Source organism: Bombus flavifrons, chromosome 5 (genome assembly GCF_040668555.2).
Source record: "Bombus flavifrons isolate JBK064 chromosome 5, iyBomFlav1_principal, whole genome shotgun sequence".
Lineage (NCBI taxonomy): Eukaryota > Metazoa > Arthropoda > Insecta > Hymenoptera > Apidae > Bombus > Bombus flavifrons.
Window position 1 is genome coordinate 10,323,511 of NC_138446.1, and position 16,183 is coordinate 10,339,693.

General features: G+C 24.6%; 5 protein-coding genes across 10 annotated transcripts; 2 read left to right on the top strand and 3 right to left on the bottom strand.

Annotated features, from left to right (window-relative positions):
* Positions 1-2,252: 2,252 nt before the first annotated feature.
* On the bottom strand, positions 2,253-3,584 carry PolE4 (DNA polymerase epsilon subunit 4). Its single transcript, XM_069112710.1, has 2 exons — positions 3,256-3,584; positions 2,253-2,830 (listed from the first exon to the last, which is right to left on the bottom strand). The coding sequence occupies exons 1-2, from the start codon at positions 3,490-3,492 to the stop codon at positions 2,690-2,692; spliced, it is 378 nt and encodes a 125-aa protein (XP_068968811.1). The 5' UTR covers positions 3,493-3,584; the 3' UTR covers positions 2,253-2,689.
* Positions 3,585-4,220: 636 nt separating this feature from the next.
* Positions 4,221-6,313, top strand: LOC138179842 (ubiquitin thioesterase otubain-like). Its single transcript, XM_069113016.1, has 5 exons — positions 4,221-4,377; positions 4,444-4,496; positions 4,814-5,113; positions 5,209-5,409; positions 5,919-6,313. The coding sequence occupies exons 1-5, from the start codon at positions 4,335-4,337 to the stop codon at positions 6,114-6,116; spliced, it is 795 nt and encodes a 264-aa protein (XP_068969117.1). The 5' UTR covers positions 4,221-4,334; the 3' UTR covers positions 6,117-6,313.
* Positions 6,314-6,548: 235 nt separating this feature from the next.
* Positions 6,549-8,571, bottom strand: BORCS7 (BLOC-1 related complex subunit 7). Of its 2 annotated transcripts, XM_069113018.1 has the most exons (4): positions 8,422-8,571; positions 7,532-7,810; positions 7,157-7,355; positions 6,549-7,062 (listed from the first exon to the last, which is right to left on the bottom strand). In XM_069113018.1, the coding sequence occupies exons 3-4, from the start codon at positions 7,292-7,294 to the stop codon at positions 6,883-6,885; spliced, it is 318 nt and encodes a 105-aa protein (XP_068969119.1). In that variant the 5' UTR covers positions 7,295-7,355; positions 7,532-7,810; positions 8,422-8,571; the 3' UTR covers positions 6,549-6,882. The 2 variants fall into 2 exon arrangements, with proteins under 2 accessions (XP_068969119.1, XP_068969118.1); XM_069113017.1 differs by lacking the exon at positions 8,422-8,571 and having other exon boundaries at positions 7,532-8,098.
* Positions 8,572-9,161: 590 nt separating this feature from the next.
* On the top strand, positions 9,162-10,843 carry LOC138179672 (uncharacterized). Of its 2 annotated transcripts, none has more exons than XM_069112703.1 (4): positions 9,162-9,346; positions 9,441-9,608; positions 9,698-9,885; positions 10,165-10,843. In XM_069112703.1, exons 1-4 carry the CDS (start codon positions 9,272-9,274, stop codon positions 10,334-10,336), a joined length of 603 nt encoding a protein of 200 aa, XP_068968804.1. In that variant the 5' UTR covers positions 9,162-9,271; the 3' UTR covers positions 10,337-10,843. The 2 variants fall into 2 exon arrangements, with proteins under 2 accessions (XP_068968804.1, XP_068968803.1); XM_069112702.1 differs by having other exon boundaries at positions 9,417-9,608; positions 10,165-10,830.
* Positions 10,844-12,607: 1,764 nt separating this feature from the next.
* LOC138179671 (zinc finger protein 708) lies at positions 12,608-15,719 on the bottom strand. Of its 4 annotated transcripts, none has more exons than XM_069112701.1 (3): positions 15,581-15,719; positions 14,661-15,005; positions 12,608-14,597 (listed from the first exon to the last, which is right to left on the bottom strand). In XM_069112701.1, the coding sequence occupies exons 2-3, from the start codon at positions 14,961-14,963 to the stop codon at positions 12,645-12,647; spliced, it is 2,256 nt and encodes a 751-aa protein (XP_068968802.1). In that variant the 5' UTR covers positions 14,964-15,005; positions 15,581-15,719; the 3' UTR covers positions 12,608-12,644. The 4 variants fall into 4 exon arrangements, with proteins under 4 accessions (XP_068968802.1, XP_068968799.1, XP_068968800.1 ...); XM_069112698.1 differs by having other exon boundaries at positions 15,434-15,709; XM_069112699.1 differs by having other exon boundaries at positions 15,414-15,709.
* Between the last annotated feature and the right edge of the window lie 464 nt (positions 15,720-16,183).

The following is a 16,183-nucleotide window of genomic DNA, read 5'->3' on the forward strand; positions in this document are numbered from 1 at the left end:
TATAATATTACATAGCATCTTAATATAGTGTGCAAAATATAGTTATACAGAAAGTTGTTTCAATAATTTTTCCTGTATTTAAAAAAACTGAAAGCAATGAAAGGAATTCAGGATCTTTTTACCTTAAATTGTTTTAAATAATGTGTCTGTAATCTAATATCTATAAAATGTAATAACCATATAACATTAAACAATTTTTTATTATAAACTTACATAACAATTCTGATATTTTCTAAATTCTGTTGTTTACAATTGAAATAGTAGCTCTTGCATGTAATTGATGTACTAAGATATTTGATAATGTTCATATCAAAATTTACATTATTTAGAATGTAAAAATAGGATGATTCAAAATGCAAAATGTTACATGAACATACTTTCGAAATTATATAATTAAGAAAATATTTCTAATGAAAGTTTCAGTTTTATTTAAAATTTTTGGAAATAAGATTCTATGTAAACAATTGAAAAGGCTATTTATAATTTTTTCATAATTTTCTATATTAGCAAAACAAATATTCGGAAAGCTAAAATCTAGATAATATAAAAAAGTTCAGTGACTGAGTTATATTAATATTGGAAAAAGTTAGAAGTTTCCATTGAGAATACTTCCATAACAATTAAGTTTTGCAAATTTGACATTTTATATTCAGAATTATCTTTTGCATTAGTATATTTTTTTTATAACTATTATGAAATACCATGAAACTAAAAAACTTAAATGTTTTTGTCACTTTTAAATTATAATAAAAAATAGTTCAAGAAAAAGTTTATAAATTAATGTACCATTCTGATCGCTTGATTCCAAAATATTTTAGATAATGTGATGAGTTAACTAGAAATGGTTCAATTCATAAATTGAATGTAAGTGATATGCTTATGTTATATATATATTATTGAGTATAATAATAAAATACAGTTACGTATTTCGTTAGTAGTACATATATTCAATATGAATGTTGGTATAAATTAGTAAACTTATAGAAAGTGCTCCATAAATGATGTGTTGATTCCACAATAAATGTTTTTAGCTGATAAAATATTCAGTTGAAAATATTTTGAAAATGGAGAATACCACTAAATGTCTTTTTCTTAATTACTTATTGTTAATTGATCACTTACTGTTAATTAAATCTTTTATTCAAGCCATATACATATCAGCGAATAGTAGGTGAAATATTTTGTAAGTTATATTGTTTTCCTTTAAAATATTTCAATAATTATTTGCATTAAATCAATAATTTATATTTTAGAAATTTTTGTGATCCTGTTTTTTAAACAAAAAGACTTATGGAACAAAATAGAAATATTCATTTATAAGAAGCAAACTTATATAATTTCTATTATAAGCTTTAATGATATAAGTAAATATTTTTGTAAAGAATACATATAATATTTTATTATTAATATCATCCTTCTTCAATTAATTGAAAACCCAATGGCTTTAATTACATGCAAAATTTAGTCATACCAATTAAAATATTTTAAAGAAATCAGAATGGACATTCTAATAAAATATCATTGAACTTTTCTTATATTCTAAAATATATGTAAAGAAGTGCAATTCTAATTAAAAAGTAATGTTAAATAATTAAAAAAACAGTTCTGAAAAAGATACTTTTTTAACCACAATTAATCCCTTTATTTTATTAGATATATTTTTATTCCCATTTTCAATAAAAATGAATAAGTTTAAATATTTTCATTTAATAGTTCGATTTTGTATATTCATAGGTCCTTATCTCTGTTCTGACACCATATATTGTTATATATACCATTTTTTATTTTAAGTATGATCTCTACATATTTGCAATTGATACAATAAAAACTAAATAATTGGCATGTGTAAAATAAGACTGATTTTTTGTCTTTATATTACTCATAAGTTATGTATTAGATTTAAATTTTTAAAATGCTCCTTTCCACATAAACAATATTCTTTGACATTTCAAATAAAGAAAGTTAGTGAGTTTATTCATTGTACACAAATACTACAATATTAAATTGAAAATTAAAAGTAATTGTGATATACATATTTCATTCTGCATTATACAAGATGTATTACAAATAACTTAAGAATATTTAAAAGAATAATGTTAAAATACTTTTAAAAATATATAAATGTGTATGTTAATAAAAATTTTATTTATATATTTTATTTGTATAATAAAAAAATTATGCAGTTCTTTGTACATGCAGATGAAATTATATAACTGTATTAAATGAGTTTTACAATAAAAATACATGTTAAATATGAAATAAATAAATTTTAATATAAATATAACAAAATGCATTTAACTACTATCTTCCTCATACAAGGAATATGTACATTCAATTTTGTATCTTCTTCTTAAAGACTTAGGTTTTCTTTGATTATGTACTGGGTGTAATAAAATTTCAGGGTTTATTTTAATTCACATATTTAAAAAATATTGTTACTTTTATATTACTTTTATATTTATATTATAGCATTACACATTAAATTGTTATAAGTTATAAAAAATGTATCATTGTAAATTTATTCTTCACTTATGTTTTATAAATATTTGCATTAAGTATGAAAATTAGAACCTATATACATAATTCTGTTCAATATAATAATGCAATTTTATTGATAACGTACAAAAATAATGCTATTACTATATTACATCAAAAATAAAAACTATGTATTTTCCTCTTCCATTAAATTTTAATTTAGCATTCCTTCTAAAAATACAAGTGCATCAACATTATCAATTGCACTTTCTACATCTCTTTTTTGTAAAGTTTTTTTTTTCATTCGTGCTGTATATTTGTATGATTCTTTAGTAAGAGAATCAATAAAAAGTTCCTGTAATAAGACATAAGATTTAATAATTAAGACACACACACACACGAAACATTTATTATTTATATTTATTACAAAAACCACTTCATTCTATATATGTATATGTTAAAATGTTTTAATTTAGTGAAATTAAAATAATAATTGATAAAAGTAAATAATTTGATAAATAACATGATTTATGTAATAGATTTTAATGTAAATTATATTATAATTTACATACAGTATGTTTCTTTAATAACTGGCATTTAATTATTTACAAAAATAAGGAATATAAGTGAAACATAAACCCAAGAACATGCATAATACAATTGTTACAAATTTACTGACTACGAATTTTTAAAAACTTTGAAATTATTGTAGTATAGTAGCAATATTATGATTCATATTATTCACAATTCATAAATAAATGAGATACATTTTACAATTACCGTAGATTTTGTAATTAAGAAAACAGCTTCTTGGTTAACCATATTCACTTCAGGATCCATCTTTATAATTGTTTTTATTCTACCTAATGGTAATTTTACTAATTTTTCTTTTTGCTCTTCGTCGATACGAGCATTATTTTCAGCTTCTTCTTGAAAATCTTGAAGATTTTCTCCTCCTGTACTAATAATATTTTCATTTAATTCTTTATCACTTCCTTCCTCTTCAAAATTTGCCATATTTATATTAATTTGAACTAATATTTCAGGTGCACTAAAATAAGTTAAGCTATAAGAACAAAATTTTGATACAATCCAATTATTTCATAACATATAGTAAAATTCATTTTATTAAAAATATTTGTTCAATTTTCAGTAGTTAATATTAAATTTTCTTAACTATATTTATATCTTTAAATTTTAATATCAAAAAATTCAAAGTAGCGAATACTTCCATACTTCGTACTTTAAATTCAATTTTTAAGTTTTTGTAACTTACGACATAATTTTATTTTATATTCGTATGAATATTTTTTTACAAGTTCGATATAATTAACTAAAATTAAATAGTATTAAATATAATATTTAAAAATTACGGATATCTGATATAATAGTGCAAATAATAAACTTTATGTTTTCGATACATTATTTTATATAAGGTAGTGTATTATCAGAATCTTTTATTTTTAGTTATATTAAAAATAAGTAAATGTAAATGTTCATATAATTTCAAATTATACGTTATTTAACATTTGGCGGATTACATCAGTCTAGTGATAACAGACATGACTTTCTAGTGGTGGAACGTAATATTTTTATTCCTTAACTTTAAAAAGAAGGGAACAATAATTTCTTTTCTGTAATATCATTTTACTAAATTTAATTGTATAATATACACGGATATAATAAAAAATGCACTTTGTTAAATATTTGTCCCACTCTATTTCGAGAGATATAGTTACCAATCTAAAACATTTTAATACAACGGCAAATGCCTTTTCAATTTCCACATGGACATCGGGCTTTTATTTACGACTGATAATTTGACAGTCGTTTCAAAATTTATGAAAACCTCTTGAAATATGGAAGAGAAATCTTGCAAAGAGCAATTAACAGAAAATACAGGTTCTTAAATATATATTACGATTCGAAAGAATAAATATATAACTTATCATATTCGTTTTATTACAGATATCAACCAAGATGAGTTGATTCTTCAACAACAAAGACGTATCGAAATGGAGGTTAATATTCGTTATCGTTCTTTATAAATTGATTTTTTTTTAATTTTCTTACAGTTACTATTTATTTTTTATGAAAAAAATGACATATTTTCATTAATCATATTTAATAATTGTCGTTAGGGTCCATTCTTATTTTTTATCTTTGAGTTTAATAAACATTTTGTTTACTAATTATCTTATTATGAATTGTAAATTAAGTGTACATATTATAGATAGGTTACATATAAACAATCTAATTTAATATTTATTGTCTTCATCTCTTTATTTTATATTTATAAAAGGAAATAAAAATATGAAATAAAGTCGTTATCTTCCAGATTTCTGAATCCATTGCTTTGGTTGGAGAGAAAGAATCCATAAAAAGTTTGGAACGTGAATATTCTGAAGATGAAATATACCTTTCGAAAGCTAAAGCATTAGGTCAAAAATATTCATATATTAGGAGAACTAGACCAGATGGAAATTGCTTTTTTAGAGCCTTTAGTTATGCATATCTTGAAAAGATAATTGGAAATAAAGAGGAATATGAAAAATTTCGGGAACTTGCATTAAAAAGTAAAGAAAGTTTGGTAGCATTAGGTTTCCCCCAATTTACAGTTGAAGATTTTCATGATACGGTAAATACATTTTATTATAAATCATATACTGATAAATTTTTATTTTTTTTATTATTTTAAATGTTCAAAAAAGAAAATGTTTCTTTGTATTACAGTTTATGGATGTAATTGATAAAGTAGGAGAAGATACAGAGTCAAGCTATATTGAATTACATAAACTTTTCAATGAACAAGGGTGTTCTGATTATGTTGTTGTATATCTTAGATTAATTACCTCTGGTCAATTACGGCTTGAAGCTGATTTTTATCAGCATTTTATTGAAGGAGAACGTACTGTTTCAGAGTTCTGTCGTCAAGTAAGTACTATGAATACTATGTTATACCAATATTTACAATTAATATTATGTTTATTTTGAGAATTCGTTATATGACACAAAAACTATATTTTTCTATATATAATATACAATATATACATATATTAACTACAATTTTTCTATGTTTTTAATATACAGGGTGGTTGGTAACTGGTGGTACAAGCGGAAAGGGGGTGATTCTACGCGAAAAAAAAGTTGAAAATATAGAATAAAAATTTTTTTTTAATTTTTCCATCGAGACAACAATCTACAGTGAGATCTGTTATAACGAGACGTGATAAAGTGCACGTGTACCGAGCGAAAATTCAAAGTCGATTTTCTCGAAAACAAAGCCTTAAACGAAAAATTTTTATTCTATATTTTCGACTTCTTTTGTCGCGTAGAATCACCCCCTTTCCGCTTGTACCGCCAGTTACCAACCACCCTGTATATAGTTTATTTTTTAATCAGTATTAATTAAATTAATTACTAAAGAATGTTTATTTTTATAGGAAGTAGAACCAATGTACAAAGAATCTGATCACATTCACATTATAGCTATGAGCACTGCTTTAGGAACTGGTGTACGTGTTCGTTATATGGATCGAGGCGCTGGAACTGAAGTAACTGCACATGATTTCCCTGAAGGTGCAACTCCAGCTGTTCATTTATTATATCGTCCTGGTCATTATGATATTCTATATCCTTGATAAATCACACATTTAACTGGCACATAACTTTTTAAAAAATCTCACAACAAAGATTAATTATTTAGCAAATTATATCTTGTGTACGCAATCAAAACTCATAAAATTTTTGTTTGGTTAGACGTAACATTACAATTGTAAGTAATTAATTTAAGCCTTATAGAATATTCAATAAAATTATAAAATTTTATGTAAAAAAAGCTGTGTTTTTTAAGAAAATACAAAAGGTGGGTCTTTGTTACTAATAATCATACTAAATTGTTCACAACCTTTAATCATTTATTAAATATATAACAAAGAATTTAACATGATTTCTTTAGTGCATTATTAATACAAATTATTCTCTTAAACAATTTCGAGATTATAAATTTTAAATAAAATCGCACAACAGATCATGTTATTAGGATGATATGTTGATTATAATTTTTACAACATTAATTATAATTATGTATTGTAAGTCATTTGAAAGACATATTTCAAGCATAAATTAAATATCATAATAACAATACGAGAAATATAATAGAGAATGTAGTTTTAAATTCATTGTAAAGTTAAATACCTTAATTAATATTTTATAGTAATACAATAAATATTTGTGAAATTAAACTTTATTATATAGAAGCCTTAAATTATTTATATGATTGAAAAAAGTAATAGTTCTAAAATACACAATTATACACCTAATTAGTAATAATATGATACAAAAGTGTAAAATATATGAAAAATTATATATTATAAATAAAGATATAGGGTAAGTATTTATTATAATTTATCTTTGCATAGAACGTACTTGTTCAGTAACTTCTTCCAAAGTTATAAAACTTCTATTGATAGATTCCATTTGGTATTCTAAATGAGTGGTTAGAAGAGCAATTTTCTTCAGATTAGCCTCTGCAGTTTCTAGACTATGCTCTTGTTGTGCAAAATTTTTTGCACTGTGCATTAATATCTATAAATGTATCTTAATCAAAAAAAACGATATTTACAAAGTGTATGAATTTTCATAAATATAATGTATGTATGTATATATTTTGAAATTTTACCTCACTGCTTTTTGAACCTCTTTGTATTTGTCTTGCAAGGGATGCAATATTGTTTACATTAACTTGTACTCTATCAGCCAATCTCATTTTTGACTCAACAAATAAGCTTCGAGCACTTGTACTTGAAGCTGAAGCCATGGCTTATAGATTTTTATTAATTTTGAAACAAACTTTAGTTTAATAACCTTCAGGTTCTTATCTATAATTGTTAACATAGACTTAATAATGAACAATAAGAGATATTGCATAAAAATTGAAAATATATTTTAAAAATTAACTTGAAAACATTCATATAATTAAATGGACTAAAATCATAGAAAATAACAACAACATTATTATTAAATACAGGGAGTCTCTGTTGAAGTTAACACTTACATGCGGATTTTGGTTAATTGTAACAATAGTATCTTTCGCATTTGTCTCGTGCGTTTGTGGTCTTTTATTCTAAACACTACCGGTTTCTTTGAACCTTTGATGGGAGTTGTTCTGTGTACAAGTGTATAACCTCTTCTACACACTGATTAGTTTCACCATAAATAGAAGTCTGTTCAATCTTTTTTTGCTTCAAATAACAATCCATTCATGATCTATTAATGATCTATTCGCACTAATCGCAGTCAGCTAAAGAACCTTGTTTGTATATACCAGTATCTGCTATAATAAACATAACTCAATATATTCATCATTTTGATGATATTTTCAGTACATATTGCTATTGGTGAATATAACTATCACTTCGAGCATTTATAATATAAACAAGTTCAGATACCATTTTAACGTTATCTTATAATTTCATTACATTACAACGTCATTATGTGAAGATTATAATTCAGAGATAGTCAAATAAATAAAGTTCAATTAAAATGATTCAAACTCAAAAAAATTTTTTTCATCCATCAAAAGTAATAAGAGAAAATACTGGTGACTTTAGGAAAATAAAAAAAAAAAGTTCATAAACATTTTTCATGTCATTAAAAATGGAGCAGATATTTACATGGCCTCCTTCATGTAAAACACCCTTTAATACTATTATGATGTAATAATTTAAGCATTTTTTATCATAAATTTCATTCTATATAATAAAATTTGAGACATGTACATATATGCTATTTTATAGAAATATTAATTATAAGAGAAGCATAAATAAATTTAATAACTTTTTATTGACAAATGATATATATATATTATTAAATTAATAAGATAAATATTTCGCATCTGTCACTTTAAAAGAGTTCTATGTGAAATATATAAATTATATCAAATACCTTTATAATATAGGATTCAGATATATAATTTCTAGTATTATAACTTTCTCTTAGATCATATGTTTGTAACTTTAATGTAGATCACACAAAGTGATGATAGATTCAGCTGATAATCAGCTTGATACTTAAGAACACATCAGAAATATATTCGTGTGTGCGAATATCATATATATATATATATATATATATATATATATATATATATATATATATATGATAATCTAATATATATAAGTCTTATAAGTATATAATGTGGATGCAAGGCGTTTTTCGGAAGTCAATCTTACATTTTATAAAAATGTAAAGAGAAGTAAGATACACATGATATATGTAGTTAATACATAAAGGGTAAAGTTTTTCTTGTGGATCCAACAACTGATCTTTTTCGTGTTATTTAACCTCTTAACCTACAACTACGGGCATAGCCCGTAGTATGATGATCGGGCCAAATATAATATATAATATAATATATAAAAGCTTGTTTACGTTTTCGGCCCAAAATTCTCGAACTTAAATTGTAGGTTAAGGGGTTAATAGTCTTCGACGCGCAAAATCCGAAAATGTAAGTTAACTTTAACTTTAGGATCCATCAAATCAGTGGTTCAAAAGTTATGTGTATATAAAGTTGAGCTTTTTCAGCGTATTTTACATGTTACCTTAACGCCATGTTGGTTTTTATGTTCTATGAAACATAGTTTTATAACTTTAAAAGATATGTTGCATTTCTTATAATAATAAATCCAAAAGACCATATTATAAGAAATAATAACAGACTAATTTACCACTATGATTTTCAAGCTGCTATATGAAATGTCATTAATATTTTGTGATTAAAATAATAATTTCAGAGATGGATCTTGATGATGTTACTTTACTCGCTCAACAAATTAGAGAAACAAGTAAACTTTCCACAAAGGATGCAAGGGTAATATATTTCATACAACTTCTTATATCAGATAAAAATAGTTACATATATAAGATTTCTTTTATTATAGTATTTAAGAAGTTTGCGTATACAGCTAAAAAATCCTGTATTACCACAACATGAGATTGAAACCCGTGCTGGATCTCGTCCTCCAACACATGAAGAAATCAAAAAATTTGAAGAAATAGAATCTATTAAAAAGGGGTGTTATAATGCATCAGAGGATAAAATAATTGTTCATAATTGGAAAGAATTTTGTAAGGTTTGTTTGTTTAAAAAATGTTCTATATTCTTATATATCTTAACGTTGAGAAGATTTTCCTTATCAAATGTTTTATTATTCCTATACAGTTAAATCACTGGAACCCTAAAGAGGTTGAACCATTTTTACTCTTGAGAGAGGAAAATAAAACATTTATACGCAGTAAAAAGGAAAGAAAAAGATTTGTACAATTTTTAGCAGATGGTTTGCCAAAAAGAACTTTATACAGTGTATATCACAGATTTAGAACTTTGTATGCAGATAATTTTCAAAGAAGGTAATATATGTATAAAATAGAAAACTTCTTTTGTATTAAATGCTTAATTGATTTTCATTTAATACTTTCTGTGTTCTACTTCTCTCATGTAATATTCACACTCTACTAAATATTATATAAACATTAACATTCTTGTTTTATATAAAAAATAAGAATAGTTATGTTGTATATAAAATATTTTTTGCAATTAAAAGTAATATAACTTTAATTCCTTAAATCTTTAAAAATTTATTCTGTAAATTCAGTAGTTTTTAATTTAACTATGGTTAATATATGAAGGTTTCACCCAGATGAAGATAGAATGATTTTGGATCACTTAGAACATAATATCAACCTTGATCAGAAGCGGAAATATACAGATTTAGCAAGAGTTTTAAAACGGACTCGAATTTCTATTTGGCGTCGTTATAAACTACTCAAGAAGAAACGTTATGGAAGAGAGAATTATTAAATTTTATACTAGATTTTTGTGATATTTGTATGTAAATTGTTCGGGTGCATACTAGGTCTATTCGAAATCAGTTTCATGTCATTTATTTCACCATCATGAATTTTCAATTGATATCACACACCTTTTCTCGTTTGAAAAATAATAATTTAGCAAGATTTATAAAACGAAATTGCACTATGTATCCGCGTGGACATGGTATCCGCCTCACATGTAAATAAAGCAATCCGCTTGTCGAGAGTTAATTGTTACATTGTGTTGTTAATTTTATTTATTTTCCATATTTCTGTATAATGTATGTTTAGATTTAATTAAATTAAAAAAATGTTAATCGCAAATCTTATGTATAAATAAACAATATTGAACAGAACATAATACCTTTATTCATCAAATATAATTCAGCATTCATTTGTTAAAACTTCTTAATCCAAAGTTTATTAACATAATTGATATGAATATTTAAATCAATTTTGTATATTATGAAAAGGGAATTTTGCATATTAAAAAAGAACATAGACAATGTGAAACTACTTGTATCAAGTAATTTGATATACATATTTATACATATGTATTTAAAAAAACTTCATTTTTTGAAATATGCAGTATTTATGTGTTTTGCTGACGCAATACATTATTATTTACACGTCTTATATGTGATAATCAAATTTTATGAATATGATCTCAACATAATTATTGTATAATTTCCAATTAATATTAAATAAACTATTGTGTGGTTTAAATATGAGAAAACACATGTACAAAGATTAATAATGTATATATAATATATAGAAATTATTTATATTCAATAAAGGTAATAATAGTATCTTCTAAATAATTTGTTCTATATTATTGTAGAATTAATATGCTTAGTAAATATAATGTTAAATTTTCTAATTAAACATAATATAGATTATGTACACAAAGTGCAAGTAATTTATATCAGAAATTTTTAATAAGACTTTTACTTACTTTAATTTTCATTTTTAAATACTAGCTACTGATTTATACAATTCATACATGTTTGATATTTTCATAAAATGCAAAATAAAATATATGATTCATTTAATAATGTATAATTGTTTTTTTAATACATAATATGGACAGTAAAATGTTTAAAATAATACAGGTATGTAATATACACGTGAGTCACAGAAAGGAACAGATTTAGTCTTTTGTACAAAATTATAATACTGCCAATATTAGCACAATAAATTTCTTAATTCAATTTTTTAAGGAAGAAAGGAGTAAATAACATAAAGTATAAAATATCATATGATCTTTTGCATTTTTGCAATTACATATAAAAATATATATAACTATACATTCAAATTTGTACATAGGGTGTTCCAAAATCATGCTACAGAACTATTTGCTACATACTATAAATTTCTTTTTATTTTAAGAATCGAAGTTTATGAAAGTAAATCATAAAAAATATTCTTTTATTCACTAAATTTATCTATTAAATAAAAATTAAAAAATTAAGAACTGAACATTGAGAAATGTGTGTGGCATAATTACAATTCACTGGCACTAGTAAGATATATGTAAAGTACATTAAAGCTATTGAAAACATTTTCAAATCAGTACATTTAATACTAAAATGTATTGCATATAATTCTTCTGTATGAATATATATATATATAATTAATTATTGGAATTTGAGCAGCTTGAGCTGAAAATTGATAATTTTTTAAATTTATTTGTTTTTATATTAAAAATGAAATTTCAAACTACGAAATGATATGAAATTCGCTAATTTCTCCTAACATAAGTTTGTTTGTTTCTATGTTTAATATGATTTTGGGACACTCTGTAAATAAATAAATATATTTAATTCGTACAATTACATTATCTGTATAATATTATTTATAACTACTGGGCTATATTCAAAAAATATACACATGATTAGAAGATATTCACAATGACTGTTGTTTAAATGAAGAAATAAATTTTGTTATAATAAAGCATTTAGAGCTTCTACAAAATTTAAATATGCGAGTATTTAAATAATCTTTCTCTGTAAAAAGGCTGCTTATATATTTACACAAGTGTATGATTTCTAAAATAATATTATATTATATACTATATGAGTCATATCATAGCATATTCTATATTATATATATATATATATATATATATATATATATAATATATACATATTATATATTATAATATTAATAATTTTTAATAATTATTAATAATTATAATATTATATATATATATATATATATATATATATATATAATTTGTCATGATGTACAAGCAAAACCATTGTCTTTTTTTTTTTTGAAATTATGAATCTCATTTATTAAAACATTTGTCCTATCACAGCAAGTGATCGTACTGCAGATTGCACATTATTTACATGAATATGATGAGCAACTGTGTGATGATGATCATCTACAACCATCTCTCCATATTGAGCTCGACAACGTTTCTGATGTGCAAACAAACTGCCACTGTGACTATAAGCAGCTCCACACGTTTTGCAAACATATGGTTTTTCTCCAGAGTGAGTATAAGTATGTTCTTTTAATGTACTTAGTCTTTTAAATGCTTTGCCACATGTTTTACACAAATAATTTGCCTCTCCAGTATGTCGTGTTAAGTGTCGTCTAAAAGCTGAACTCACAGCAAATGCTGCACTGCATACATGGCAAACAAATGGTTTATCACCTGTATGAATCCTAATGTGATTCGCTAAACTGGTCGTTGTAGTAAATCCACTATTGCAAGTTTTACACACATGTGGTTTAATACCAGTATGAGTTCTCATGTGATAAGTTAAAGAAGAATTACTTGGATACACTTTACTGCAAATATGACACAAGTATTCTCGTGGAACCTTTTCTTTTGGTTTATGTGTCCTTTGATGAAGAACAAGACGAGCTTGACTAGCACATACTTTTCCACAGATTTCACAAGTAACTGGTTCAGCTTTTGGTTTATGCATTGATACATGACGTCTAAGACCTTTTTTTGTTGCCATAATTTTATCACAATGTTGACATTTATATTCACCAGATTCATCTTCATCACTTTCTTCTTTTTTAACATTTTCATTCTCTTGTAAAGTGCTTTGTGTGGTATTTGGAAAGGAATCATCATCAGAGTCAAAAAATTTATTATCATCCACTAAATTGTCTAGTAAGCCATGACCATGTTTTTCTGCATGTTTTTTTAATGTATCAGGCCTAAAGAACCATTTTTTACATACAGTACAGGAATATTTTTTATCTCCGTGTACGAGAGTATGTCTTTTCAGATTTTTTAAAGACGAACAATATTGACTACAAATTTCGCATTTGTACAACTCAGGTGCATTTTCAAAATCGTAGACTTCATTCACAGTACCATTTTCATCATCAGTATCATCTTCAAATTTCATTTCTTTTTTTGGTTGCTTGTTATCCTTTTGTTCATCTGTACTAATTTGTTTAATCATGTTATTTACTTTTTTAGTATGAGATTTTAAATGACGTACAAGACTTTGAGGCTTAGAAAAGCATGCATGACACAATTGACATGCAAGAGGTTTTGACGCATGTATTTTTTTATGATTTTCCATATTTTCTAATCTATAAAACATTTTTGAACAAACATTGCATTTATGCTTTTTTTCATGAACAAGGGAATGTTTTTTTAAACCTCTTTGTGTGCTGTAACATTTTGCACATACTTTGCATTTAAATTTTAATTCTCTAGAATCTTGACCATCATTGCTTGAATCATAATAATTATTATGAATTTCATCTTCGCTATAGGTTTTATTAGGCACTGATTTTACTTTCCTAGTAGAAGTACGTTTCTGTAAAACTTCTTCTTCTTCTTTGACATTATCATTTAATATATTGTCATCAAAGAATTCCTCCTCTGGTTTTTTATCATCCTCTTCTGGATTTTGATTGATATCTTGGTTTTCTTCTGGTTTATTTTCCATATCAATAGTTTCAGAAATATCATTGTTACTCTCTTGTGTGAGAGATGTTTCATGTATATTATTCTCTGAAGTACAAGATTCCTTTTCAATCTCTTTAGATCCTTCAAATCCGATAGAACAAATAAATAGTTTTTCATTTTGCATATCAATCTGGTTGGTGTTTAAGTTAGATTCATCTCTACAATATGAGTCATTAGTTTGCATATATTCTTGAGAATTTGATACTCCATGCATTTCTTCTTTCACAAAATAATCTTCTTGATCAATTTGTTTTTTTGATAATAATGTTCTTATCTCAGATTCAGTTTGTGTAAATGTGTCCTAAAATATTTAAAAGCATTTACAGTTACTATATAACAAATTGACATAACATGTTATATTTACCACAATAGTAATTTTAGTTGGTTTATTATAATACATTCGCAATTTGGCATCAGAATGTTGACACTGTTGTCTAAATTCATGAGCAACACTTGCTTTATAGATACAAATATCACAAATTAATGAAGGTAATCCGTCTTGTTCATGAATTTCTATCGATCCACAAACTTGTATCTTTTGTGGAAGGCTCGAAAAATCATTTACTTCTTGATCCGTACAGAAGATAGGAGATAAATTAGTACCCTCTGTAAGGCAAATTCTGCATATTCTGTCCATATTAAGCGGTAAATCAAAATATTCTGTCATTGTTTAATGCAAATACAGAACAGTTTCTATGTAATAGATTTCCTGTAAAGAATTTATATAAACATATTATATGATAATTTCAATACAAACACTTTTTTAAATAAAATATTTGTTTTTATTTTATGTATTATTTTATTTTATATTTTTTAATCAGAAAAAGACATTTCATAACATAAACATTGGGTTTTTATAAAATCCGAACTTAAGTGTATATTTACAATTTTTATTTAATATATAAATAACAATATAGTATTTAATGTTATTGATAATAAAGAATAAAAATTCATTATAAAGTTATAAAAATTCGAAATCATTGTGACAAAATTTTGAGATGCGTTAGTATATTCAATAACGTATACATAATAAAAAAAAATGGAGTATACATACAAGATGGAAACATTTTATTTGAAAAACACTTATTTTTAAAGGAAATAAAAAAGATTAACATACAAAAATGAGAGGTTCTCAACCTTCGGATCTTTTGTGCACCGCGAAAACATGCCACGATGTTGAGACAATGCTTTAGCAGTGATGCCCAGATGAATACATTGCAGCTTCTTTGAAAAACCTGTATCTTCCAAAATTTTTATAATACACAATTCTCGAACAATTTTTACCGTATGTTAAAGAGCAATGCCACGTGTTTCGTTATTAGTCATATATTATTCGTTTCGATGATACTTTTCTAAGAAAAATCTATCACTTCCCTATTTCTTTGTTTAATGGCTTCCCTGTACTACGAAAGTTGAGAGCAATCTGAAGCGAACGCACGAAATGAAGAGTCTAGAGACTTAGTGGACGGGTCAATACAAAGAAAGACTATACGTATATGGACTTATACTTCAATAATTGGTAGTACTTATTTCATGTAATAGGATGCAACTGTACAACATAAAGTTAAATATATTTTGTAATAATCAAAATAATAAAGTATTTATTGAAAAATACCTTTATTACACCTTTTTCATTTATATTTGTGATATAATCGGTGTATTTTACATATCAACAACATTGAAGCTTGATATATATTAAACTTGCATGTTAGAAATCGAATATTATAATATATAAAATATATTGGGGGGGGGGATAAAATTTTAACACGATTATCTGTTGTTACTGCTAAGATAAATTTTGAACGGCATTAATTTATTTCGATTAAATTTTCATTAAATTGTCATTTACTCATTCTAAACTTGACATTAAATATAGAATCATTTTGA

What these genes read in the sequence shown, in the direction of transcription:
- PolE4 (XM_069112710.1), bottom strand. Translation starts at nt 3,492, where the DNA reads ATGGCAAATTTTGAAGAGGAAGGAAGTGATAAAGAATTAAATGAAAAT. An exon ending in TCTTAATTACAAAATCTACG is followed by an intron (nt 2,831 to 3,255) that starts GTAATTGTAAAA and finishes GTCTTATTACAG; the next exon opens with GAACTTTTTATTGATTCTCT.
- BORCS7 (XM_069113018.1), bottom strand. Translation starts at nt 7,294, where the DNA reads ATGGCTTCAGCTTCAAGTACAAGTGCTCGAAGCTTATTTGTTGAGTCA. An exon ending in GAGGTTCAAAAAGCAGTGAG is followed by an intron (nt 7,063 to 7,156) that starts GTAAAATTTCAA and finishes ATACATTTATAG; the next exon opens with ATATTAATGCACAGTGCAAA.
- LOC138179672 (XM_069112702.1), top strand. Translation starts at nt 9,272, where the DNA reads ATGGATCTTGATGATGTTACTTTACTCGCTCAACAAATTAGAGAAACA. An exon ending in TTTCCACAAAGGATGCAAGG is followed by an intron (nt 9,347 to 9,416) that starts GTAATATATTTC and finishes CTTTTATTATAG; the next exon opens with TATTTAAGAAGTTTGCGTAT. An exon ending in ATTGGAAAGAATTTTGTAAG is followed by an intron (nt 9,609 to 9,697) that starts GTTTGTTTGTTT and finishes ATTCCTATACAG; the next exon opens with TTAAATCACTGGAACCCTAA.
- LOC138179671 (XM_069112701.1), bottom strand. Translation starts at nt 14,963, where the DNA reads ATGACAGAATATTTTGATTTACCGCTTAATATGGACAGAATATGCAGA. An exon ending in CAACTAAAATTACTATTGTG is followed by an intron (nt 14,598 to 14,660) that starts GTAAATATAACA and finishes TAAATATTTTAG; the next exon opens with GACACATTTACACAAACTGA.
- LOC138179842 (XM_069113016.1), top strand. Translation starts at nt 4,335, where the DNA reads ATGGAAGAGAAATCTTGCAAAGAGCAATTAACAGAAAATACAG. An exon ending in GCAATTAACAGAAAATACAG is followed by an intron (nt 4,378 to 4,443) that starts GTTCTTAAATAT and finishes GTTTTATTACAG; the next exon opens with ATATCAACCAAGATGAGTTG. An exon ending in TTTCAGAGTTCTGTCGTCAA is followed by an intron (nt 5,410 to 5,918) that starts GTAAGTACTATG and finishes TTATTTTTATAG; the next exon opens with GAAGTAGAACCAATGTACAA.